General features: G+C 43.1%; 1 protein-coding gene across 1 annotated transcript in view; it reads right to left on the reverse strand.

Annotated features, from left to right (window-relative positions):
• Positions 1-20,909, reverse strand: part of adamtsl3 (ADAMTS-like 3) — a 196,309-nt gene that overhangs the window by 18,589 nt on the left and 156,811 nt on the right. The window contains exons 14-21 of the mRNA XM_023425560.2: positions 19,441-19,736; positions 19,199-19,328; positions 17,555-17,765; positions 17,260-17,439; positions 13,342-13,495; positions 7,856-8,599; positions 7,124-7,364; positions 2,619-2,746 (exon numbers count right to left, since the gene is read on the reverse strand). Of these exons, the coding sequence (XP_023281328.2) occupies positions 2,619-2,746; positions 7,124-7,364; positions 7,856-8,599; positions 13,342-13,495; positions 17,260-17,439; positions 17,555-17,765; positions 19,199-19,328; positions 19,441-19,736 (2,084 nt within the window). The remainder of the gene's footprint in view (positions 1-2,618; positions 2,747-7,123; positions 7,365-7,855; positions 8,600-13,341; positions 13,496-17,259; positions 17,440-17,554; positions 17,766-19,198; positions 19,329-19,440; positions 19,737-20,909) is intronic.

A 20,909-nucleotide genomic window follows, 5' to 3' on the forward strand; every position in this document is an offset into this window, starting at 1 on the left:
GATTCCCCTCATAGATCAAGCCATGAGGAGGTCCCCCCCCCCACCCAGGCCTTCCCCCACCCAGGCCTCAGTGCCATACTGGGGAGGATGCCACAGAGGATGCTGTCTCTTTTCGTTCCTCACACTCGTTGCCAGAGTACTCAGTGCAGCCTAAATTGTTCGATTGCAGTCTCTCATGCCTAATCCTGTCCGTGGGGGAGCTGTCTGGGAAGGCATAGCTCAGGCCAATCCCCCACCCAGCATTCCAGTGGCAGATGATTATGCTTTGATGCTAGGGACGGCTTGCAAGAAATCATCTCAAAAGCCTCAGTTTAATGCAGGCTGTAAGCAGTTGGCTAATGCCCCTTACCCAGTGGAAACTGGATTAGGAGACATGCCCCTGGTAGAATAGGCAATAGTATCATGGACATCTCTGGGGCCAGCCCGTGTTTTAACTAATCCTCGCTGCCCCAGGATGGAGTGTGCTAAGTGTGCTATCATCCTGGCAGCCTTGTGAAAAACGATGAGCACAGAGGATCAGGATTCCAAGGCTCTCTCTTGTCAGCTCACTCGCAATTGACACATGACATAGGAGAGGCAATGTAATCGGCGGTCTTGTGTCAGAGACAAATATGGCTGACACAGACTTCTTTGCCGGATGCCATAAGAACTGAACTGATGAGATTGGGCCAAGTTTTCCAGTTTCAGGTTCTGCCATTCAGCCTGTCAGTGGCATCGAGGACCTTTACTCAGGTCGTGTCGGCTGGCCTAGCCCCCCTTCAGTTAAAGGGCCTTAAGATCCTGCCATATCTAGATGACGTTAATCTGTGCTCCCTCCCAAGAGCAGGTGGTCTAGACACAGAGACAATGCTGGCTTATGTCGAGTCCCTTGGGTTCACAGTGAACTGGAAGAAAAGCAAGCTGCAGCATCAACAACAGGTGAGCTCTTGGTCTCCACTTCAGTTCTGTCAGAATTAATGCACATTTCACTCCCCAGAGGGTAGACAGTTTGAGGACAGCATTAAGTTGTTTAGGGCAGTGAGTGCTCACAGTGTTCAGAAACTGATGGGATTGATGGCAGCAGCATCAGTGGTGATTCCGTTGGGCCTGCTGAGGGCACGTCCCATGTAGCGGTGGTTCAATTCTTTTCTCCTCCATCCGAAGAAACACAGGAGGATGAGGCTACATTTGATGCAGTACTGCATGCAAACCCTACTCCCCTGGAGAGACAGAGATTTCCTTTTCAGTGGAACCCCACTGGGGAACCTTCCTCAAAGAAGACAAGTGATCAAAACAGATGCATCACTGACAGGCTGGGAGCTGTGGTGGTCATCAGAACACATACATGTACTTGAACTGAGGGCCTTTCATCTGGCCCTCAAGGGTTTTTTGCCATATGTGAAGCACAAGCATGTACTGGTGAGGATGGACAACACCTCTGAAGTGTACCATATAAATCATCAAGGTGGAATGAAGTCACTGCGCTGTCTTCAAGTAGCAGAGAAGCTACTGACATGGGCATGGCCTCACCTAGCCTCTCTAAGGGCAATCCATATCCTAGGTGTCAAAAGCAAGGCAGCCAACATTTGTCCAGGATAGGGCCTCTCCCAGGAGAGTGGCGGTTACACCCAGAGGTAGTGGCACAAATTGGGGTGGCCCAGGTCAATCTTTTTGCATCCCCATAGACGACCCATTGCCTGGAATGGTACTCCCTGAGGGATCAGGGGGCAGTTTGAGCATTGATGCTCTGTCACAAGAGTGGCCAAAATGCTTGTTGTACACTTTTCCCCCTCTCCCTCTAATTCCTCAAGTTCTCCAGAGGGTCAGGGATGCTCATTATACAGTTCCACGCTGGCCAGGGCACCCTTGGTTTCTGGACCTGATTCAGCAATTAAAGGGTCACCTGTGGCAACTGCCATCCCTAGTGGATCTTCTGTCACCAGTATAAGGCCAAATTTAGCATCTGAACCCAACTACCCTTCGTCTGTGGATATGGCCTCTTGCAAATCCGTCTCTCAACAGCCTGACGAGGATGTCCGTGAGACGTTGAACAATGCCAGGGCCCCTTCTACACTGGCTAATTACTCCCTGAGGTGGAGAATATTTTCGAAGTGGTATTTGGGCCTGGATGTTGACCCTGAAGTTTGTCCTGTGCTATTTGTCCTTTGCTTTCTGCAGTCTCAGTTGGACCAAGGCAAGGCAGCCAGTACAGTTAGGCTTTATGCTCATGCCATTTCAGCATTTCATGGAGGGACCAATGGCCTGCCATTGGGTCGGCTTCCTTTAGTGTGTCTGAAGGGCGCTCAGCGCTTTTGTCCGGGCCGTAGCCTGCGAGCACCAAGCTGGGACTTGCCTATGGTACTGAAGTCTCTCATGAAGGCCCCATGTGAGCCTATTGATGATGCAGACATGAAAGCTCTATCTCTCAAGACAGCTATACTTTTGGCTCTCTGCTCTGCGAAACGGGTATGACTTTGTTTGCATATGGTCTAAAAAGTAGGCAGAATGAAGGTTATCATTTTATTTACACCGGAGAGACAGCCATCCTTCAATCTCACAGATCCATAGTTACATTCATAACTTACAATGTGCATGACAATGACAACTGAAACTTGAGAACAGTTTATCTAACGACAAACCTGCCAACAGTAGCTGAGATGTCTCTGAGTCAGAACCGTGCATGTTGGCAGCTGTGCATTTGTACTGGCCTCTGTCAGATGCTCTGGGCTGAAGGATGTGAAGTCCTCCAGAGTCATACCATGATACCCTGCAGACAGACAGGGAAATTATACAGTTTGTCATATAGATTAGAACCTAGGAAGCTGCTCACGTTGCTTTCTGACAGACACAGCCTGAACAGAGGAAATGGCTCTGTACAGGGATAGGACATGAGCTTCAATGTTGAGCTACAAATTAAGAGACAGAGAAAGAACAGACAAAAAAGACAGATGATTATGTCATTGATCTCATTCTGCAGCTTCCTGCATTAATAGTTGACCATGAAGACCTCAGCTCTCTACTAGATGATGTCTTTTAAACACGGGGATAGATTTGGGTATGGACAGTAGGGACATGTCCCCACCAATATATTTGTGAATATGACATCAACAGGTTTTTCCTCTGTCTGTTTTTGCTGGGACACGCACCCATAGAGCAGATATTCAGTCAATATAATCCATTAGAGACCCAACTGCAAACTCCTCTTCATAATTATTCTGGCATTCATAGGAACACTACCACCATCATAATACTGATGTGTTTTGTCCTTGAATAAAAAGAACACATCCCACTAAATCTGATAAAACTTATTTTATAAAGGTCAAACTAAACACTGTGTGTTGCAGAAAGCCAGTTAACACACTCAGTTCACTCCACAGCTACACTGCAGTGGTGTCAAGGGCAATTGCAGAACATAGTGTTTTACTCCACAGCCCACAGGTCCTGTAAATAACCATCATGTGTCTGTCTCACTAGTAGATTCTCTCTCTTGTGGTCTGATTAAAAGAGCAGTCTGGCATTTTGGAAAATATGTTTGTTTTCCATCTTACCCACCATCAAATCAGAAGATCAATACCAGATAAATTCCAGTGGGTCCAGTGCAAATAAGTCCAAGACATGTGTAGGCCAGCAGAGCACCAGAGCACAGGAAACTGAGGCTAGCTCCATCAACAGTGAAAACATTTATTTTACATTACAACTCCAAAACAAAATACAACACCAAAGCGACTTGTATTGGATGTATTGTTGAGAACTAGCAAGCTGGCAATTTGCAGTATGTAAATAAGACAGCATTTAGGTGTATTTTTTTACAAGGATGGAACTAAAAGAGCAGTTTCCTCATGCGACTAGTCTTTGTGCTAAGACAGGCCAAACATGTCATGGATTTACGGAATACACAAAGATGAAAGTGATATAGAACTTTTTATCTGACTCTGGTTCATGTGATTGGTGTTTGTTTCTACCTCTGGAGACCTGAACACACAAAGTTTCCTCTAGACTGGTAAGTAAACAGCTGCTAATGCCATCATTACAAATAACTCCTTTAGGTTTTAAAAATGATATTTAGATTTCAAAATTATTAGACTTAGAGCAAGAGCATGGAAAAAGCTGGAGTCTAAATTCACAGAGAAATTGCTCATTTTAGACAATGAGTATTTTAATTGGAAAAAAATAAAATGACATTTGATTTGTCAGATTTTCAAAAGAAGACTTAATATTGAATAAATTGAACTATAAGGTGACAAAAAGTCTTGACACATGATCCACTTAGTAATTTTCTCTGGAGCTTTCAACCCCATCTCACAGTCTTCCTGACATCATATATATATACTGTACAGAATAAATATTGTATATGATGTACAGGTATGCACAAGATGTTAAGAGAATTTATAGAAATATAAAAAACATGTTTGTGGAATAGATTCCTGAACCCAGCTTTAATGTATGTTATATGATTATGTTCATCTCATGATTAGCTGTCTATCTTGATTAGTGCAAGTGACATCTGCCTCGTACTTCAGAGTAATACTACACTGGGCCAGCCTGCCAGCAGCAGTCTTGCAAACCACGGTGAGCCCAGATCAGTTTGAATCTGTGACACAGTGACAGCACACAGAGCAGAGAGACTGTCGGTGGCTGTTAGAGGGCATGTTTCTACAGCAGTCTTTCTACAGCAGTCAGTCATGGTGTGATTGACAAGCAAAGTAGTGATGGTTTCCATATGCAGCTTCCTGCCCCCACATGAGAAAGTGGCAGCTCTTACAATCTGCATCTCAAAAATGGGACATGAGCGAATAAGATGTACTATGAACATAGTTATCAGCTGACTCAGTTAACCCTGGTTTTACCTGTCCAGGTACAACTGTGTTCATGTGAAAGAGCAACATCGTCTAATATGATATGAGAAGAAAAAAGCTGATACCAGCAGATATATTCAGTTATAGCGACTTCAGAAAGTGATATTCAGCAAGGGGAAATGTAAACAATATGGTCACAGGATTAGAATAAAAACATATTTCTAAATATTTCTAAATATAAATAAATCAGATTAAAGATATATTGTAAATAACTGGATGAATTATCATTAAGTTCTCCTACTCAGTATTTTTCTCTTTTGTCTTATGATGAACAAACTGTTATGAATGAGATGCAGATCTGACTGGTCAGTAGTTTGGCTGTTGACAGGTTTTGATCTGATCCTCTGCAGTTAACCTGTACTGAAGCTGGTTAGGTGTTCAGCATCAGTTACCATGGTAATTTATCGCTGTAACTACCAGAGGTAGAAACTGAAAACCCAGAGTGAAACCTGAAGTTACCTCAATAACCAAAATCCTGCTTCAAATACAGAGATGAGATGAGATTGTCATAAGAAAAAAAGCAGGAGCATTATTATAACATTACATTGTCTTATGTGTAATATTTTCCCTCATCAGTCTACACTCAATGTCACATAATAACAAAGCCAAGACAGAATCTTAGAAACCTTTGCTACTTTAATAAAAAGGTACTTAGTTGAAGCTGTTAGGATCAGGTCCTGTTGGCCCTGTTTTCCTTGTGTTCCTTGTGTGTGGCACTTGACTCCAGACAGCATAAGGCAATTATTCACCTTATATGCATGAACAATCACATCCACAACCCAATGGGACAGGCGCTGCTTGGAAAAAGCGTGATCATGTCTGGGGCCATCATAACAAACAAAGAGCTGTTTGGCCATACACTCGCAGTAGCATCAACATAGGCTCTAAGGATCCTTACTGGGCATTACAACCTTGACTTCTCCCTGAGAAGTCTGATGATCGGATGGGGGATCAAACTCTGCCAACTGAATAGGCTGGTTGGTTGAGTAGGCTGGACACTGCATAAAGCCATATAGCCATAAAGCCCAGATCAGTGGAGAGCTGCAGTGAGGATTGTCCTTCTGGAAGTTTCTCCATCTCCACACAGCATCTCTGGAACTCAGTCACCATAAGGTTCTTAATCAGCTCTGTCACCAAGAACCTTCTCCCTGATGTCTCAGTCAGTCCAGGTCCAGTTCTAGAAGAGTCCTGGTTGTTCGAGACTTCTTCATGTCAGAATGATGGAGACCACTGTTCTTCTCATGGTTTCTGCTCTGATCTGCATTGTCAGCTGTGACCTTATATAGACAGGTGTGTGTCTTTCCATATCATGTCAAATCAAGATGTAGCCACATCTCGGAAATGATCAAGAGACATGGAAAAACGTATCACAAAGGGTACAGAGCATTCAGAAAGTGTTGACTATTATCTCATTTTGTCATGTTATGTTGTTTGTGCTAAAATTCTTTAAATTCATATTTTTCCCCTCATTAATCTACACTACATTTCCCATAATGACGAAGCGAAAACTGAATTTTTGAAAATAGATTAACTAGAATCACCACCTTCTGGTTGTCTGCTTCCTCCACTCAGACTAGTTTCAGGTTACATCCCTGTTTATCCGGAGTCAAATAAAATATGAACCATTTGTGTGAAATTTTGTCATAATTGCTGTGAAGTCTTGAGTAATGGCTAAAAAGTGTTTTGTGAGGTCACACTGATCTTGACCTTTGACCACCAAAGTCTAGTAGGTTTGTCCTTGAGTCCAAGTGAAGATTTTAGAAATTCCCTCGAGGCGTTACTGATTTATTACATTCACAAGGCCAAACCGCGTTTTGTGAGGTCACCTTGACCAAGTTCCGTCAAGGCGACAAAGACAGCCTGAAAACAACATGGCTCTGGCTGTCACCGGCACGGAGAAATAAAAAGGAAAAATTTAAATATATACTGAAACATGACTGGGGTGCTGAAAATGCTGAAATGGGATGAGGGGGGTGATGATGTAATTTTTCCTTTTTGACATTGTAAAGCAAAATTCTCAACATCATGTGAGTGATGCAGTGGCTGTTTTATCTTAAGTATTTCACACAAATCCACCAATATACTGTAGGTGCCCAAGTTCATTCAACCATGCGTTCATTCCATATACTGCATATTGTTTTGATTTTGAGTTCACTAATAGTATTTTTGCTGTCTAGACCTTTTTGGGATATGATATCATGTAGGAAAGTACCTCAATGAAGTTTGCACGGTCCTAGAACTTTGTGAAATACTTCTTTAACTAGTCAGCACTATCTCCCGTATGTTACCTGTCACTGTGCTGCAGTACAGTTCCATCTTTGGTCCAGCTGATTTTTGGGGGCGGGAAGCCCTCTGCAGGACAGAGGATGGTCAGTGACCGGGTGGCGTTGGTTATGAGGGCGTTATGTCCGATGCTGACATTGATGTTCCTCTGAAAAGCCAGTGGAAGGGTCTGCTGCTGTCTGATGATCACTGCTCTGTTCACAACCATGTCCAGTGAAGAGTGCTCTGACCAGTTGTGTAGTTTGTCTGTGAGAAATATCACATACAAACATCACATAAGGAACAAGAGTGATAGGACTGAAATTAGACCAGTATACTGGACATTATCCTTTTATGAAAAGTTATCCTTTTACCTGTAAACAACAGATTTGATGTCTTTATAAACTCCACTAGAATTTATATTCAATTATTTGGGTTTGAACTGGTCTTGGCTGCACAGCATGTTTGTGCCATTGCAGGTGGGACAGTGGGGCTGAAGAGGCTAACCTACACTTTAAAACTGGATGACTGTTTTAAAAACAGAATTCTATCACTGTTAAATTTCATCACGTATTCTAAAATCCAGTTTCCGAAATGTTTCTGTCCTGACATGAATTTGCAGTTGATGACATAAACATTCATCACTGTATACATTAATTAGATGGAAGACACAGACGTGGTGGTGTATAAAAGAATGAGAATAGCATCTCATGGTATTTCACCACAGCAATACACTGCAGAGCTGGGTTTAGAATTACCTTCAGCATAAACTCCTTCCTCTGTAATCTGGGTCCAGAGCTGGGCAGCAGACATGTGGCTCAGCAGTGAAGAAATGAGCTCTGAGGCTTGCTCCTGCTGGATCTCTCCTCTGTCAGCCTGCAGGGTGATATTAATCAGCCTCTCCTTCAACCGTGGCTGCAGTGAGGCCTCTTGGACACCAGGGGGCAACAGAGACACACTAACTTCAGGCCAGATCGACCTCAGGCCTGAGAAGTGACTGTGGCAACTAGGCAGCATCTCCTCCCAGTTTGGACCAGGACTGGTAGTAGACAGTCTATCAGTTGACCCGACGTCACTACCTATCAGTTGGAGGGTGAAGATATCTGAGGCGGATCCAGCGACACATTTGTACACCCCAATGTCCTCTGCTGCCACAAAGTGGATCTTTAGAGAGCCAGATTTGGTGATGCCCAGGCGTTTGGAGCTGAGTATGGGGCGTCCGTCTTTGAGCCAGTGGATGTGGGCTTTGGGGAACCTTCTGACGGGGCATTTGATGACCAAAGAGGTATTTGGTAGGAGGTAGGCGTGGCCACCGATGGTCAAGTGGAGGCGTTTCTCCTCGCGGGTCTGGATATAGATGCGGTGCATACTCATTAGCTGCGGACACCGTTTCACCCCCTCCTCAAAGTCCCGGGCTTTTGCTGGACGTCTCCCTGTGTGCTTGACCAGGTTCTTCACCAGAGCCTTCTGGGTGTCTTTGGGTCTCATTTCTTTGTTGTGTTCTGTTGTAGGAAATAAATAGAGTGAGAGGGTAGTTTTTTCTGGAGACAGAAGAAAGTCGACAACAACGGAAAAACAGGCTTCCTTGATACTGTGAGTTACCTAAACTAGTACATATAACCTGTTAAATTTGTTCATTCATTGTTGTTAAGTAAAACATGGTGGGCCAACTTGACTGACCAGTTCACACACTAGTTGAACAGGTATACCTAGTAAAGTGGCCGGTGAGTGTATGTACATATATACTGTATATAGTATGAATTTACTGTACTATAATTAGTGCTATGTTCTAGTTTGATTGCATATATTATAAATGAAATGACATGTACAAAAATACGGCACGATCCTGTATATATGGGACGATCCTGTATTATATGGGAAGGGTGGCAACACTATCCCCCATATAAGCCTATCTTACGCTAAACTAGACTAACCACATCCTGACTAGAGTAAGCAGTAGGGATGAACAAGTTAAGTTACAAGAACCAAACTTCTCATTATAAGTCCTGAAATGGTTCTGAAGGTGACAGTTGAAGGTGACTGGCGTCTGTACTACTTGCAGCACATTTGTCTATTTGGTTGTGTTGTGAGTATTTGCAGAGCATGTGTTGTCAAATTGATTAAGATGTTTTCTAGATTTGTTCGTGTTTTGTCTGTTTCCTTAAGCGTGTTAAGCTCTCAGGGCCACCATAGTAAAACAGATTCAGGTCTGTGGTTATTTTTACTGATCACTGAAGTTCAGATTCTAGTTTAATGAACACAAACTACAAAAACCTGTCCATTGTGCTGTTATAGAATAGATTTCGGTAATTGGTTATAGGCCTATGTTTCTATTACACTATTAATTAGTAAGCTGGATAAGTGCAGCTCTCTTGTGGTCTTCTCTCACCATAACATTGATTTTGACTATTGCAGTTTCCATTTTCACTATGTTTACACAGAGACTTTTTTCCACAAAACTGAGTTGAGGAAAAGTAACATTCAATAAAAAAGAGTTGCTATGAGATTTACAGTGAAGACTAACCCTAACCCTAACAATGCTGAGTTGGAATACACTTGTCTTACACTGTGTCAACAAGGAGGCCTTCTGTGTGCATTACAATATAGCGAGCACTATATTTAACTTCTGTCTGTGTCGTTCGATTTTCTCCACAACTGCTCCTCTCATCAGTTTCTTTGCAGGTGTGTTGCTGAGGAAGTGTAGTATTAACTGTGAAGTTTTTAGGATGAGTGGTCCTTTCTTTCTCTCTGGGAACTACTGGGCTAAAGGGGTGTGGTGTGTCACATCTCATCACAGGTCTATGTCTGGACAATAAACAGCATCTGTCAGTGTTTCCCTTTTCTGTCATGGATTTGAGGTCTCAGCAAAAAGAAGGCAAGGTGAAGGGAAGAAAGTTTTTATACTTGTGCTCTGTGGTCTTTTAACTTCAGGCTGAATGTTTGGGGTGTTTTACAGATCAGATTCATAGGCAGAGGGTTAATGACAAAAACCAGTGACTCAATTTTTTTTTTTTTTGGGGGGGGGGCTACATCCTGGACAGGTCGCCAGTCTAGCACTTTAGACTCGCCAATCAACCTAATGCAAACTCCACACAAAAAGGCCACAGGCCCCGGGTTCAAAGAACCTTCTCACTGTGAAGCAACAGTGCTAACCACTGTCTCAAATATCACATGTGGAATTTTATTCCCAGCAACAAACCTGCATGTGAGGACATATCCTGAGGACTAGAAAATACAAAAGGTGCATTTTGTACTTAAAAGTACTTACATGTTGGAAGATACCCATCCCATCTGACTAACTCTAACTAACTCAGACGGCCGAAGTCCAGAAGATCATTGAACTCTGTTTGTTCCTGCTGGTGTTCCTGCATTCTCAAAGAGTGATTTGAAAATTAACCTGTCTACCTCCCTCCACCTGGAATGTGCTATGTTTGTTAACAAATGAGCTAGCCATGCCCATTACAAGTAACATTATTATTACTACGTTATTGAGATCAGGATCAATATAACAAGAATGGGTGTAAATGCAAAGGCCCATGTATCTGATGTAAATATCCAGCACATCACAGGCCAATGCAGGAGCCTGTTTCAGAAAAGTGATTTGCAATCACTGCTGACATGTTGCAGCATCATGTCTCATGTCTCTCTGTAATGATTGTCACTTGCAAATTGTACTGAATTTTGCAAGATGATTTGATTAGTGAAATGTGATAAAATGAACACAAAAGGAAACAATTTCCTCTTGCAGTTTGAAAGATTTGGTGAAACAGACCTCAGGCGTAAATGGGGTCTAAAACACCAGATACACATAAAGACCAAAATAGAGTCATGAAACCTGTAGGGGTTTATGTTAGAATAGAATTAGTTTAGTGACGTGTTTCAAACAGCCACACTGGAAGGTGGAATGAGAACTTGCTGTCATAGGGAGACATATTTAAATATGGGGATAACAACACATTTAGACAGTCTGTCCTGGAGGACGTTCACAGTGGGTTCGACTGGTAAGATTTTTTTCAGGGCCCATTCTGATGCCGATTATTAGTAATCAAGGAGAGCAATAATTGTATTGGTATTTGGAACTGATATGCCAATACAAACTTACTGCTAAAACAAATCTATGGCCACAGGTGTTTCACCACCTGTACCACCACACACACTACATCCTCCACAATGATCATACAGTTGAATCAACAACCATCTAAAACAATTTTAATACAAACTGAACATTATAACCTTCATGAAGGAGAATTTACTGCAGGACTGTTGTATCAGTTTCAGTTAGGTGTTCCTGACCAGAATTTATTGGTTGCTCTCTGTGCTGTTCTTGCCTGAGAACAATATTCAATATGCATTTTTAGTTAGATGCCCATTAGTCACTGTGCTATAACAATGGCTACTCTTCCTGGGGTCCACTTAAATTTATAAACAATACTTCAATAACAATAGATCTTATATGTTATCACCATATAACATTTTTTTATCCCTCCCCATCCCCCTGTTAAAAATGTGACACAATAAAACTTTGATTTGAGGACATTTTTACACAAGTAATTAACATGCTGACGAGCTGCAGTCAGTGTAGTGACTCATCTCCAGTATCTGGAGTTTCTGTTATTGGTAAAGTTTATTGCTGCTTCGTCTGAACACAGTTAATGTTGCTGTTTTCTTCATCACAGTGTTTAACTATCTGCTGTACAGTCAAACTTACACTAGTTCTGCTCCAGCACCCAGAACTCTCTGCTCCTTTTAGTGACTTTCACTAATTCAGGAGTTGTTTACATGCTGTTCAGATCTGCTAGTTACTTTCGCTTAGTGGTTAGCACTTCTTTCTCTCTCTCTCTCTTTCTCTCTCTCTGATAAACAGATGAACTTGTTAGCGCTTGCTAACCAGAGCCGCTTTAGTCTGTGATGGTCTGTGTACAGAGCAGCCTTCAATGTTGATAGGTTATTACTTGTGATGTGTAACCAATCAGATGGTGGTATGGGTGGGACACTGCTCCAGACCATAGAGTGGTGACAGACAGGGAGAGGTGGCTTGGTTAAAGAAAAATTATTCTGAGAATCATAAAAGTGATGAATGGCATATCCGATAATCAGTCGAACCCTACTTCATAGACTTGACCTTAATCCTAATTAACCTATAGTATTTGTAGGAAAGCAGGCAGCAGCAACTGGAGAGAAAAACACACACTTGGACTCTGACGCTCAGGAGTCACTGTGACATTTGCAAGGCATTCAATCATATGTTTAACTGTCCCTGCTCAGGTGAGTTACAAGGACTCATACAGAATTACAGCATCAGATTAAATGGTGGCTCTGTTAATGTTGGAATAGGATTGTGTGCCTTTACTTCACATGCACACAGTGAATCTGAATGTGCAGACAGTGGAGAATTTGTAGAACCTGTAGCTTTATGTGAACTCATCAGCACTCAATGAACGGATGCTGAACTTGATGCACAATTTTCTGATTTCCTTTCCACATGTAGGGACCACACACACACCAAGCTGCCTGCATATGTACAGCACAGTTAGCATGAAGAATGATTAGTCTGGCTTCAAATATTCATGTTCAGAGAGAACTGTTGATGATGGGTATACATTGCTAAAATCCCCATGTTTAATCACTTTCAGTCGATTACACATACAGCAGTGTTGTGCCATCAGGGGAAGCAAGGCAAGCAGTGCTTGGCCAGTTAAAGCTAAAAATAGACATCAATTACAACGATACTGAAGTGAAGTGATATCTCTCCTTATATCTGATCTGAGAACAGCATTCTGTCCCATAAAGGATCTCATACAGCCTGTTTGCATTGGTCATGTTATTTACTGCCCTCTTGTGGCAGCAGTACTCTACAGTCTCTAGAGGTTAGTTGACTAGCAGACTTTCCATCTATTGTTTCTGTCATTTCCATGGGCAGGACTGTGTCCTGTTGCACACATGCATTGAGGATAATCCTGGATCTTTGACTGGTGACTAGCTATAGCAAAAGTTTGATTGTTAAGCTGTCTGTGTCTCAGCTTCCACTGATCTGAGATCAGCGATGATATTGCAGCATTATATGCATGCACAGACATGTGGAAACTAAACTTGAGCATTAGAAAATAACTTGTGCAGTCTTTTCTTGTATATCCGTTCTGTCATGACAGTGCAGGACACTGACAGAATTTTAGTTTTGTATTCATCTTCTGTTTTCCATACAACGCATAATTGTATTATAATGTGTGTGAGTGTCTGTTCTTACTGGGACAGGCAATCATGCGGCAAGTTCGTACAAGTGGTGGGGAGGGTAACCCTGAGCACAGCTCCCTGGCCAGCATCACTTGATGTCCCATGGCTGTCAGCTGGCGACACAGTGGCTCCCTACGCTGGATCCCCAAACCACAGGACACTGAGCACTACAGAGCAAAGAAGAACAGAACAGAATGGGAATGTTGATGGCAAACATGATTCTACATCGTTATCGTCAGATAGAACATAACACCAGAGTGCGTAGTTGACAACGGCCAATTTCTGAACATGTCAAGTATGGTTAAAGTAACCTTGACTGTACTGCTCAGCAGCACTTATGGCTACAATTACAGTGGTTTGACATCTTTTATGAACAGGTCCAACTTTTTCATTTAATTATTTTCTGTAACTGCTGTGATTAATGCCTGATGTCCTCTTGTATGTTAAGTTTGTGTGCCCGCTACTGTCCCCTAAGTCAAATTTTCCATCAAGGAACAATAAAGATAAAGGAAAGAGTTTTTTTACAGTTAAAAAATTAAACCTCAATATTTATTGTAGAGTTAAGAAAGTCCAGAGAGGGCAAACAGGAGCAGACATCCAAACACAGAGAACAAACTAAATAAAAAACCATGGAACCAAACATTGGAGAAAATGTGAACACACAAGCCAACAAAGACAATCTGTCAAAGAGGAAACATGTGAGTATATAAGCACGGGGTTGATGGACAGGAACAGGTGAGGGATTGAGGCAGGTGTGGATGATGAGGGTCAGGAGACACACAAGGGCAGGAACTGAAACAACAAAACAGGTAAGTATTTCAAAACAAAAACAGGAAATAATAATTGAACAGATGTGTGACAGTGCCCCACTCTCCCCTTTAACACGGGGCTCCAGACGTCCCAGGTTGTTCAGGATGACACTGGTGAAACAACAGACAAACTGGTCCAGAACGTCCATGGAGGGAAACCACAACCTTTCTTTCAGCCCTCTGTGGCTAACTGCCAACGAGTGCTTCACAGTGAAGGCGGTACTGCCATCAATGACCTGGGGGATCGAGGGAGGTCTGGAGAAGGGAACCAATGGGCTTGTCTTGACAGGCTTGGAAATGTGTGGGGTGAACTCTCATAGTCCTATGAGACGCAACTGAACAGACACGATTATTAACTTCTGATTTTCGAAAGGGACAAACCTGGGTTTGTGCTTGTGACTGTTCACTTGGAGGGGGAGCTCCTGGGAGGATAGCCAAACCTTGTCCCACTCGATAACAGGGCTGTGGGTCTTGTAACACTTGGAGGAAGGTAGGAGAGCGGCCCAGGCCCTTTTCCAGGTGAGGTGACAGAGACACACCACAGCTTGTCAGATGGCACAGCGACCTCATCCTCAACATTGAGGAGCAGCAGTGTTTGGTAACCATACACACACACTGGAAAGAGGATAGACCAGTGGGAGAGAGAGGAAGTGATCTGTGAGCAGACTCAATCCATACCAGTTGTTGGCTCCAGGGGATGGATACTGGGACACCAGACACCTGAGTCCCCATCTCCTGATTATAGCATTCTGTACACCTGTTGGATTTGGGGTGAAAAGAGACTGGCTGTGGCTCCAATAAGTTTGCAGAATTCCCTCCAGAAGCGGGAGGTGAACAGAGGACCTCTGTCTGAGACAAACCACATCCTGTGGGCAGCCATGCAATGGAAACACATGAGATAACATTATCTCTGCTATGTTCTTGGCAAAAGGGGATCTGGGCAGAGGAAAGTGAGCCATGTGGGAAAAGTGGTCTATGGTAGTGAGGGTGACACAGTTATCTTCTAAAGGGGGCAAACCTGTGACAAAGTCCAGGTAAATGTGGGACCATGGTTGTTGTGGCACAGGGAGGAGCCAAAGGAGTAGAAATGGTGGTCTCTGGGAGGTCTCATTCTGGCTACAAACAGGAGATGTCCTCAGTTAGTGAAAGCGACCAAAATCACTCATGACTGATTCATGACTGATGGTCTGACTCACCGGATGGTAGCTGAGCTTGGAGGAATGACCCCATTGTAGCTCCTGTAAGTGCAGTGACTAGAACGAAGAGGCGATACTGAGAGCATCCACTGGGGGCCTGGGCCCCCTCCAGCACACGTCTGACTTGCCTTCGATATCCCAGGTCACAGCACCAATCACACAAGTGGTAAGTTTGAGATCTGGCATGGTTAGGATGGGGGAAGAGGCAAACTGAAACCTAAGCTGGGTCCATTTGAATGTTTCCAGGGGATACAATGAATCCCATAAATGAAGACTGACTCCTGGTGGAACTCAAACTTTTCCATCTTGACAAACAGCTGGTTCTCCAACAATCACTGCAAAGACATGCAACACATTTTTCCTCTCATCCTTGGAAAAGATCGGAATGGTTCCAGGTATACAAACACCTATCATGAAGAACATCATTATCTAGGACCTAGAAAACAACTTGTGCATTAGTAAAGTGAAAAGGCATAACCAAGTACTCATACTGTCCATCCACACGGTGTGTTGAAGGCAGTATTCCACTCATTCCCATCTCTGATGCGGATTCTGAGGTCGAGTTTAGTGAAAATAGTGGCTCCCTGCAACAGTTCAAAAGCAGCTCTTGATGGTGACTTCATTGAGTTTTCTGTAGTCAATGAAGGGGTGCAAGGTCTTATCCTTTTTATCCACAAAGAGGAATCCTGGACCCGCAGGGGAGGAAGAAGGATGGATGAGGCTGGTGGTCAAGGAGCTCTGGATGTATTGGTCCATTGCCTCCAATCTGGGGTGGACAGAGAGTAAAGGAGGCCCTTAGGAGGAGAGGTATCAAGACAGAGGTGGAGTAGGTAGGGACATGACCTGGGCTTTGCTAAACACTGCCTTCTAGTCCAAATGGATTAAAAAAATTAGTGAGTGTTCCACTGACTAGAGTCAGAAAAGGGTTGTAGTGATCTGCCACCCAGCTGTTTCCTTGTTGCACGGCCAGTAAATCCAGGGCTGCTTCTCCACCAGGAGTCTGATTACAAGAACCATTTTCATTGCCTCTGATAAAGTCTCCAGTGATGGGCAGATGACTGAGCTGCTCCATCATTGTGAGTCACTTTGAAAGTCATGTCACACGTGAAGATCCTGTACTCCTACAAACAGCAGTTTGTGGTTGTGCAACTGCTCAGCTGACTGCTTTCCCTGCTGAGTCTGCCGTGGCCAAATTGCACTGTGACAAAACTAGAAACGCTGTGACTCAAATGCAGAGAGACATACAGCAAAGTCTTTACTGATGTCCAAGCAGATAATACACCAGCAAGCAGTCCAAACAGGTCAAACAGGAGCTGACTGGGAGCAGGTAAAAATCCCAGAACTGAGAAAAAAACAGTCAAAAACCATGGAATCAAACACCAGGAGAAAATGCTAGAGAGACAAAGACAATCTGAGGAAACAGGTGAGTATGTAAATATGGGGCTAATGGACAGGAACATCAGGGGCAGGTGAGTAATTGGAGGTAGGTGTAAATGATGGGGGTTGGGAGACAAAGGCAGGTAGGAACTGAAAGGACAAGACAGGTTAGTATTTCAAGATAAAACAGGAAATAATGACAGCTGAGATGTATCAATGACAGCTTCCTCTGATTAGGACTCTCTGGCTCTACTTTCCTTCAAGGTTCAGCACTGTCAAGACAGTCAGCTATTGTCAATGGCAAAAATTTGAGCGAGTTCAATAAAGTTCATGAACAATTTGTCTGGAGTCACTTCGCCCTCTGCAGGCAAAATGCTGCAGCTCCATTGAATATAAATGATCTTGCTAAAAAATGTAGAAATGATCAGGCCTTTATTCATATTAGATTGATTTCTTTTTTGTAATATTGAAACAGTAGCTTTTATTCCAGCCTGCAGCCTCCAGCCCTCCTCCATAATCTCTTTCATTTCTCCACATGCAGGTACGCACCTTTCCCCATTCTCCTGCTGTCATGTAGGGCAGACAATCAGTGTTGCTGCAGCCTCTGTTAGTGGCAGGTTTGCCCCCCCAGCAGGCTGTGTCTCCCAGCCTCCTATAGGCCCCTGTAGACAAGAGCTGCTTACAGTAGACCTTCCGCACCTCGACACCCCCACCACAGGACTGGGAGCACTGCAGAGAGGAACCAGATGTATGTAGGTAGGAAAGGAAGAATTCAATCAGTTTTTAATCAAATACATTGACACACACACACACACACACACACACACACAAAGAAAGTCCATACCAGTTGCCAAGGTTCGGTCTCCCAGGCTGGAGGACAGTCAACCTGGTTGCAAGGTTGCAGGATGGCAGGTTTGAATTCCCTGCACTCTTCCTCTGAAACAGTCAGAATATCCTGCTGGTCAACAGACAACAGACGCATGCAAAACACACTCCTGGTCTGTATTCCAACGCCGCAGGACGCAGAGCAGCTGGTCCATGCTGTCACCTCCCATCTGAGAGAGAGAGAATAGGGTAAGTTGGACACTTAATACTGCTAAATATTAGTCTGCAGGCTCTTTCTAGGAGGTGGCCTGTAGAAGTGGTGATTCATTCCCACACTGAATCATTATAAATGATAATACACTGTATCATGAACTCATGAAATAATGAATTTCCGAAAATGTCTTATAAGCTCTGTTACATCTCTACCTTCTGTACTGAGAATCCAGAAAGCATAATTTCTCAGTGGCATTAATCACTCATGATGAACATCTGTCAGGAGGCTTGTATCACTGCTCTGAATTGCTTCATGTCTCAGAGCTTGGCTTTGCTTGAATAATGTAGTATGGCTCTGGTGTTGCATAAAGTTTCTGCTTTTTAGTGATTTCCTCTGAAAAAAACATTACATGTGACAAAATGATTATGGTGCCATAGAGCACTTATACATGTACTGTATATAGTAAACTGCCATAGAAGACAGATAAAATTCATGTATATTAATCAGATATCATGTCTGTATTACTTAACTATGATAGAGTATTATGGCCAGGTTGAGGAAAATTAGAAATCTGAAATTTTGAGAATAAAATCATAATATTCTGAGACAAAAAGTCATACTATTACAAGAATAACGTTGTAATATTACAAGAATTAAAAATGTAAAATTTCGAGAGAAAAAAAACATAATTTTTAGGAATATTACTAGCAACCAACCAAATGGGTGAAAGGACAGTCAGTGGCAGCCTGTGCTGCTTCTGGGTGAATTTTCTCACATACCATTGACATACCTTGGTAAAATATTTGGGTAATTTCTGAGATGTTTTTCCATCTTCCATCATCTATACATATCTTTTTTTTTTTAAATTCATGATTATTTTCCAGCATATGTTATATGTCGTGTGTATACTGCCTTACATAGGTGGAGAGGGCTAGCAACATGTAGGTAGCAGAAGTCCTAGAGTAGCTAATTAGCTTGGCAAGGCAACAAAAAGGAAATATCCACTTTTTTTTTACAGTACTGAACATCGACCATACAACATTCACTAGTCTTACATGAACAGTAGAATATCATTAGTAGAACGGTAATCTTAACCTGCTCCAACTCCTTAGAGAGATGGGGAGAGGGACGCCCCACCTGTGATGATATTCAGCATTACAACAGAACCACATCACTAAACTGTGATTCTTACAAGAGGCCACTATAAAATCTAAGACTGAGATCTACCAAACCTAATCTTGCATAAATTGGTGGCATTTCACCCATAGGTGGTGCTACATCAATCTGATCAATTTAAATAACTCAGTGGTCATGTGTCTTGTTCACTTGATCAAACAGTAATATTCAAACCCGGACAGAGAGAGCTCAAACTTAAACTGGAGGCCTCCAGCTGATGGTAGTTCAGGCTCTGTGAGTTTGAGTGACGTCAGTGACCCTGTGGTCTCTCACCTCGGGGGGCACGGTTCAGGGTTACAGATGCGGAACATTACTGGAGGCCTGCTGGATGAATCACACAGCGAGTCCTCCACCTCATCACCTTGCTTCCTGTTAACACACCTCACAACTGCTGTCTGCTTCCCTGGGCAGAGTACAGAGACAAGAACCAGTTGGACATGATGGGACAATACTGCTCGTATGGACAAAAGAGTCCAGAGCAGTTTAACTCCCAACGGCCATTTCAGAAACCTCACCGGCAGCACACGTAGCTGAGCAGGCAGTGAAGCTCCTGTAGTCCCAGCTGTACAGTTCATCCATCTGGATGTAGGAGGCCCCGTGATCCTGAAGGCCTGAAGAGATGCCCGAAACTTGGGTACATGGCTCCTGGTTGCAGGGCCTCTCCAGGTGGGGTCTGTCCTTGTCACACTCCTCTTCTGGAAGGTCCACCTCCGTCTTGGTGAATGAAAGCATCACCCGGCACTTCACCTCCCGAGTTTGCCTGCCAGGCCCACAGGTGGTGCTGCAGGGTGACCAGGGCCCAGGTACGAATCTGAACACAGTTGAAGGGAGCATTTAGAGAGACTGTGTTTGGATTTAAACCAGCACATTTTTGTTCATTATTTGTTTTGTATCTGGTAGCCAAACTGCACCTGTAATCAGTTGGTTAAAAGATGTACAGTAAGATAACAAGAGATGGAAAAGAACATACACATCCAATTCACTTTAAATGGTTTGTCACACTAAACTGGACTCCAGTCAAGCTGAGGAGAGTGCACATTTAAAATAACCAGGGCCACATGAAATATTATAAGATGTATTAATTTACTGTGATAAACTATCATTTGCCATCCATCCATAGTGTACTGCTTATCAGTGTCTGGGTGTCAGGGGCAGCAGCCTATGCAGGACTGCCCTGACATTCCTCTCCCCTGCCACTTCCTCCAGCTCCATCCCTCCTACTGGAGGGACGTAATATGACGTAATATGAAGTGGGCGTAACTGTAAGTGTTGCAGGCTGCAGAGGGATTCCTTCAAAACAAATGCTTCATCTGCCAGACTTCCGGGCTACCTTTAGCCATAAACCCCATCCCTTCATGGTCATCATCCACTGAACACGTACAACAAGAAGCACAACTGAATAAAGTTTCCCTGTGAACATGAGAGCTAACCAAAAAAATCTAACCACAACCATTAGCCCATGGTAGCATTGGTGTGATATGATCCACAGCAATGTTGACAGTTAGCAAGCTAGTGATAACGACATTTGCTAAACCCATTCATCATAAGGGTTACAGCAAGTTAGCTAACATTATCATGTCTACTGTAGCCATCACTAATGAAAACAGACATGTAACATGAAGAACCATCAAGTTACTCACACATGTAGGAGAAGAAAACCCAGTTCTGAGTCAAGCTAGATATTTTAGCAACTCATAGGTTTTCTCCTCTCAGACTGGCCGCGTGAAAGACACTGACAGAGCCAGCAAAAACTTTATGGATCTTCTGACGGTCCACTGGCTGGCCTCAGCCAAAGGAAGTGAACTAATCTATTTATTAATGTTTATTTATTCTTAACTTTTTGTTGTTATTATTATTATCAACAATGAGCAAATGGACACATGGATTTCCCCTAGGGGATGAATAAACTATCTATCTATCTATCTATCTATCTATCTATCTATCTATCTATCTATCTATCTATCTATCTATCTATCTATCTATC

The sequence above is a fragment of the Seriola lalandi genome, unplaced genomic scaffold, assembly GCF_002814215.2.
Source record: "Seriola lalandi dorsalis isolate HSWRI2012SDOR001 ecotype SW California unplaced genomic scaffold, Sedor1 jcf7180002054784, whole genome shotgun sequence".
NCBI lineage: Eukaryota > Metazoa > Chordata > Actinopteri > Carangiformes > Carangidae > Seriola > Seriola lalandi.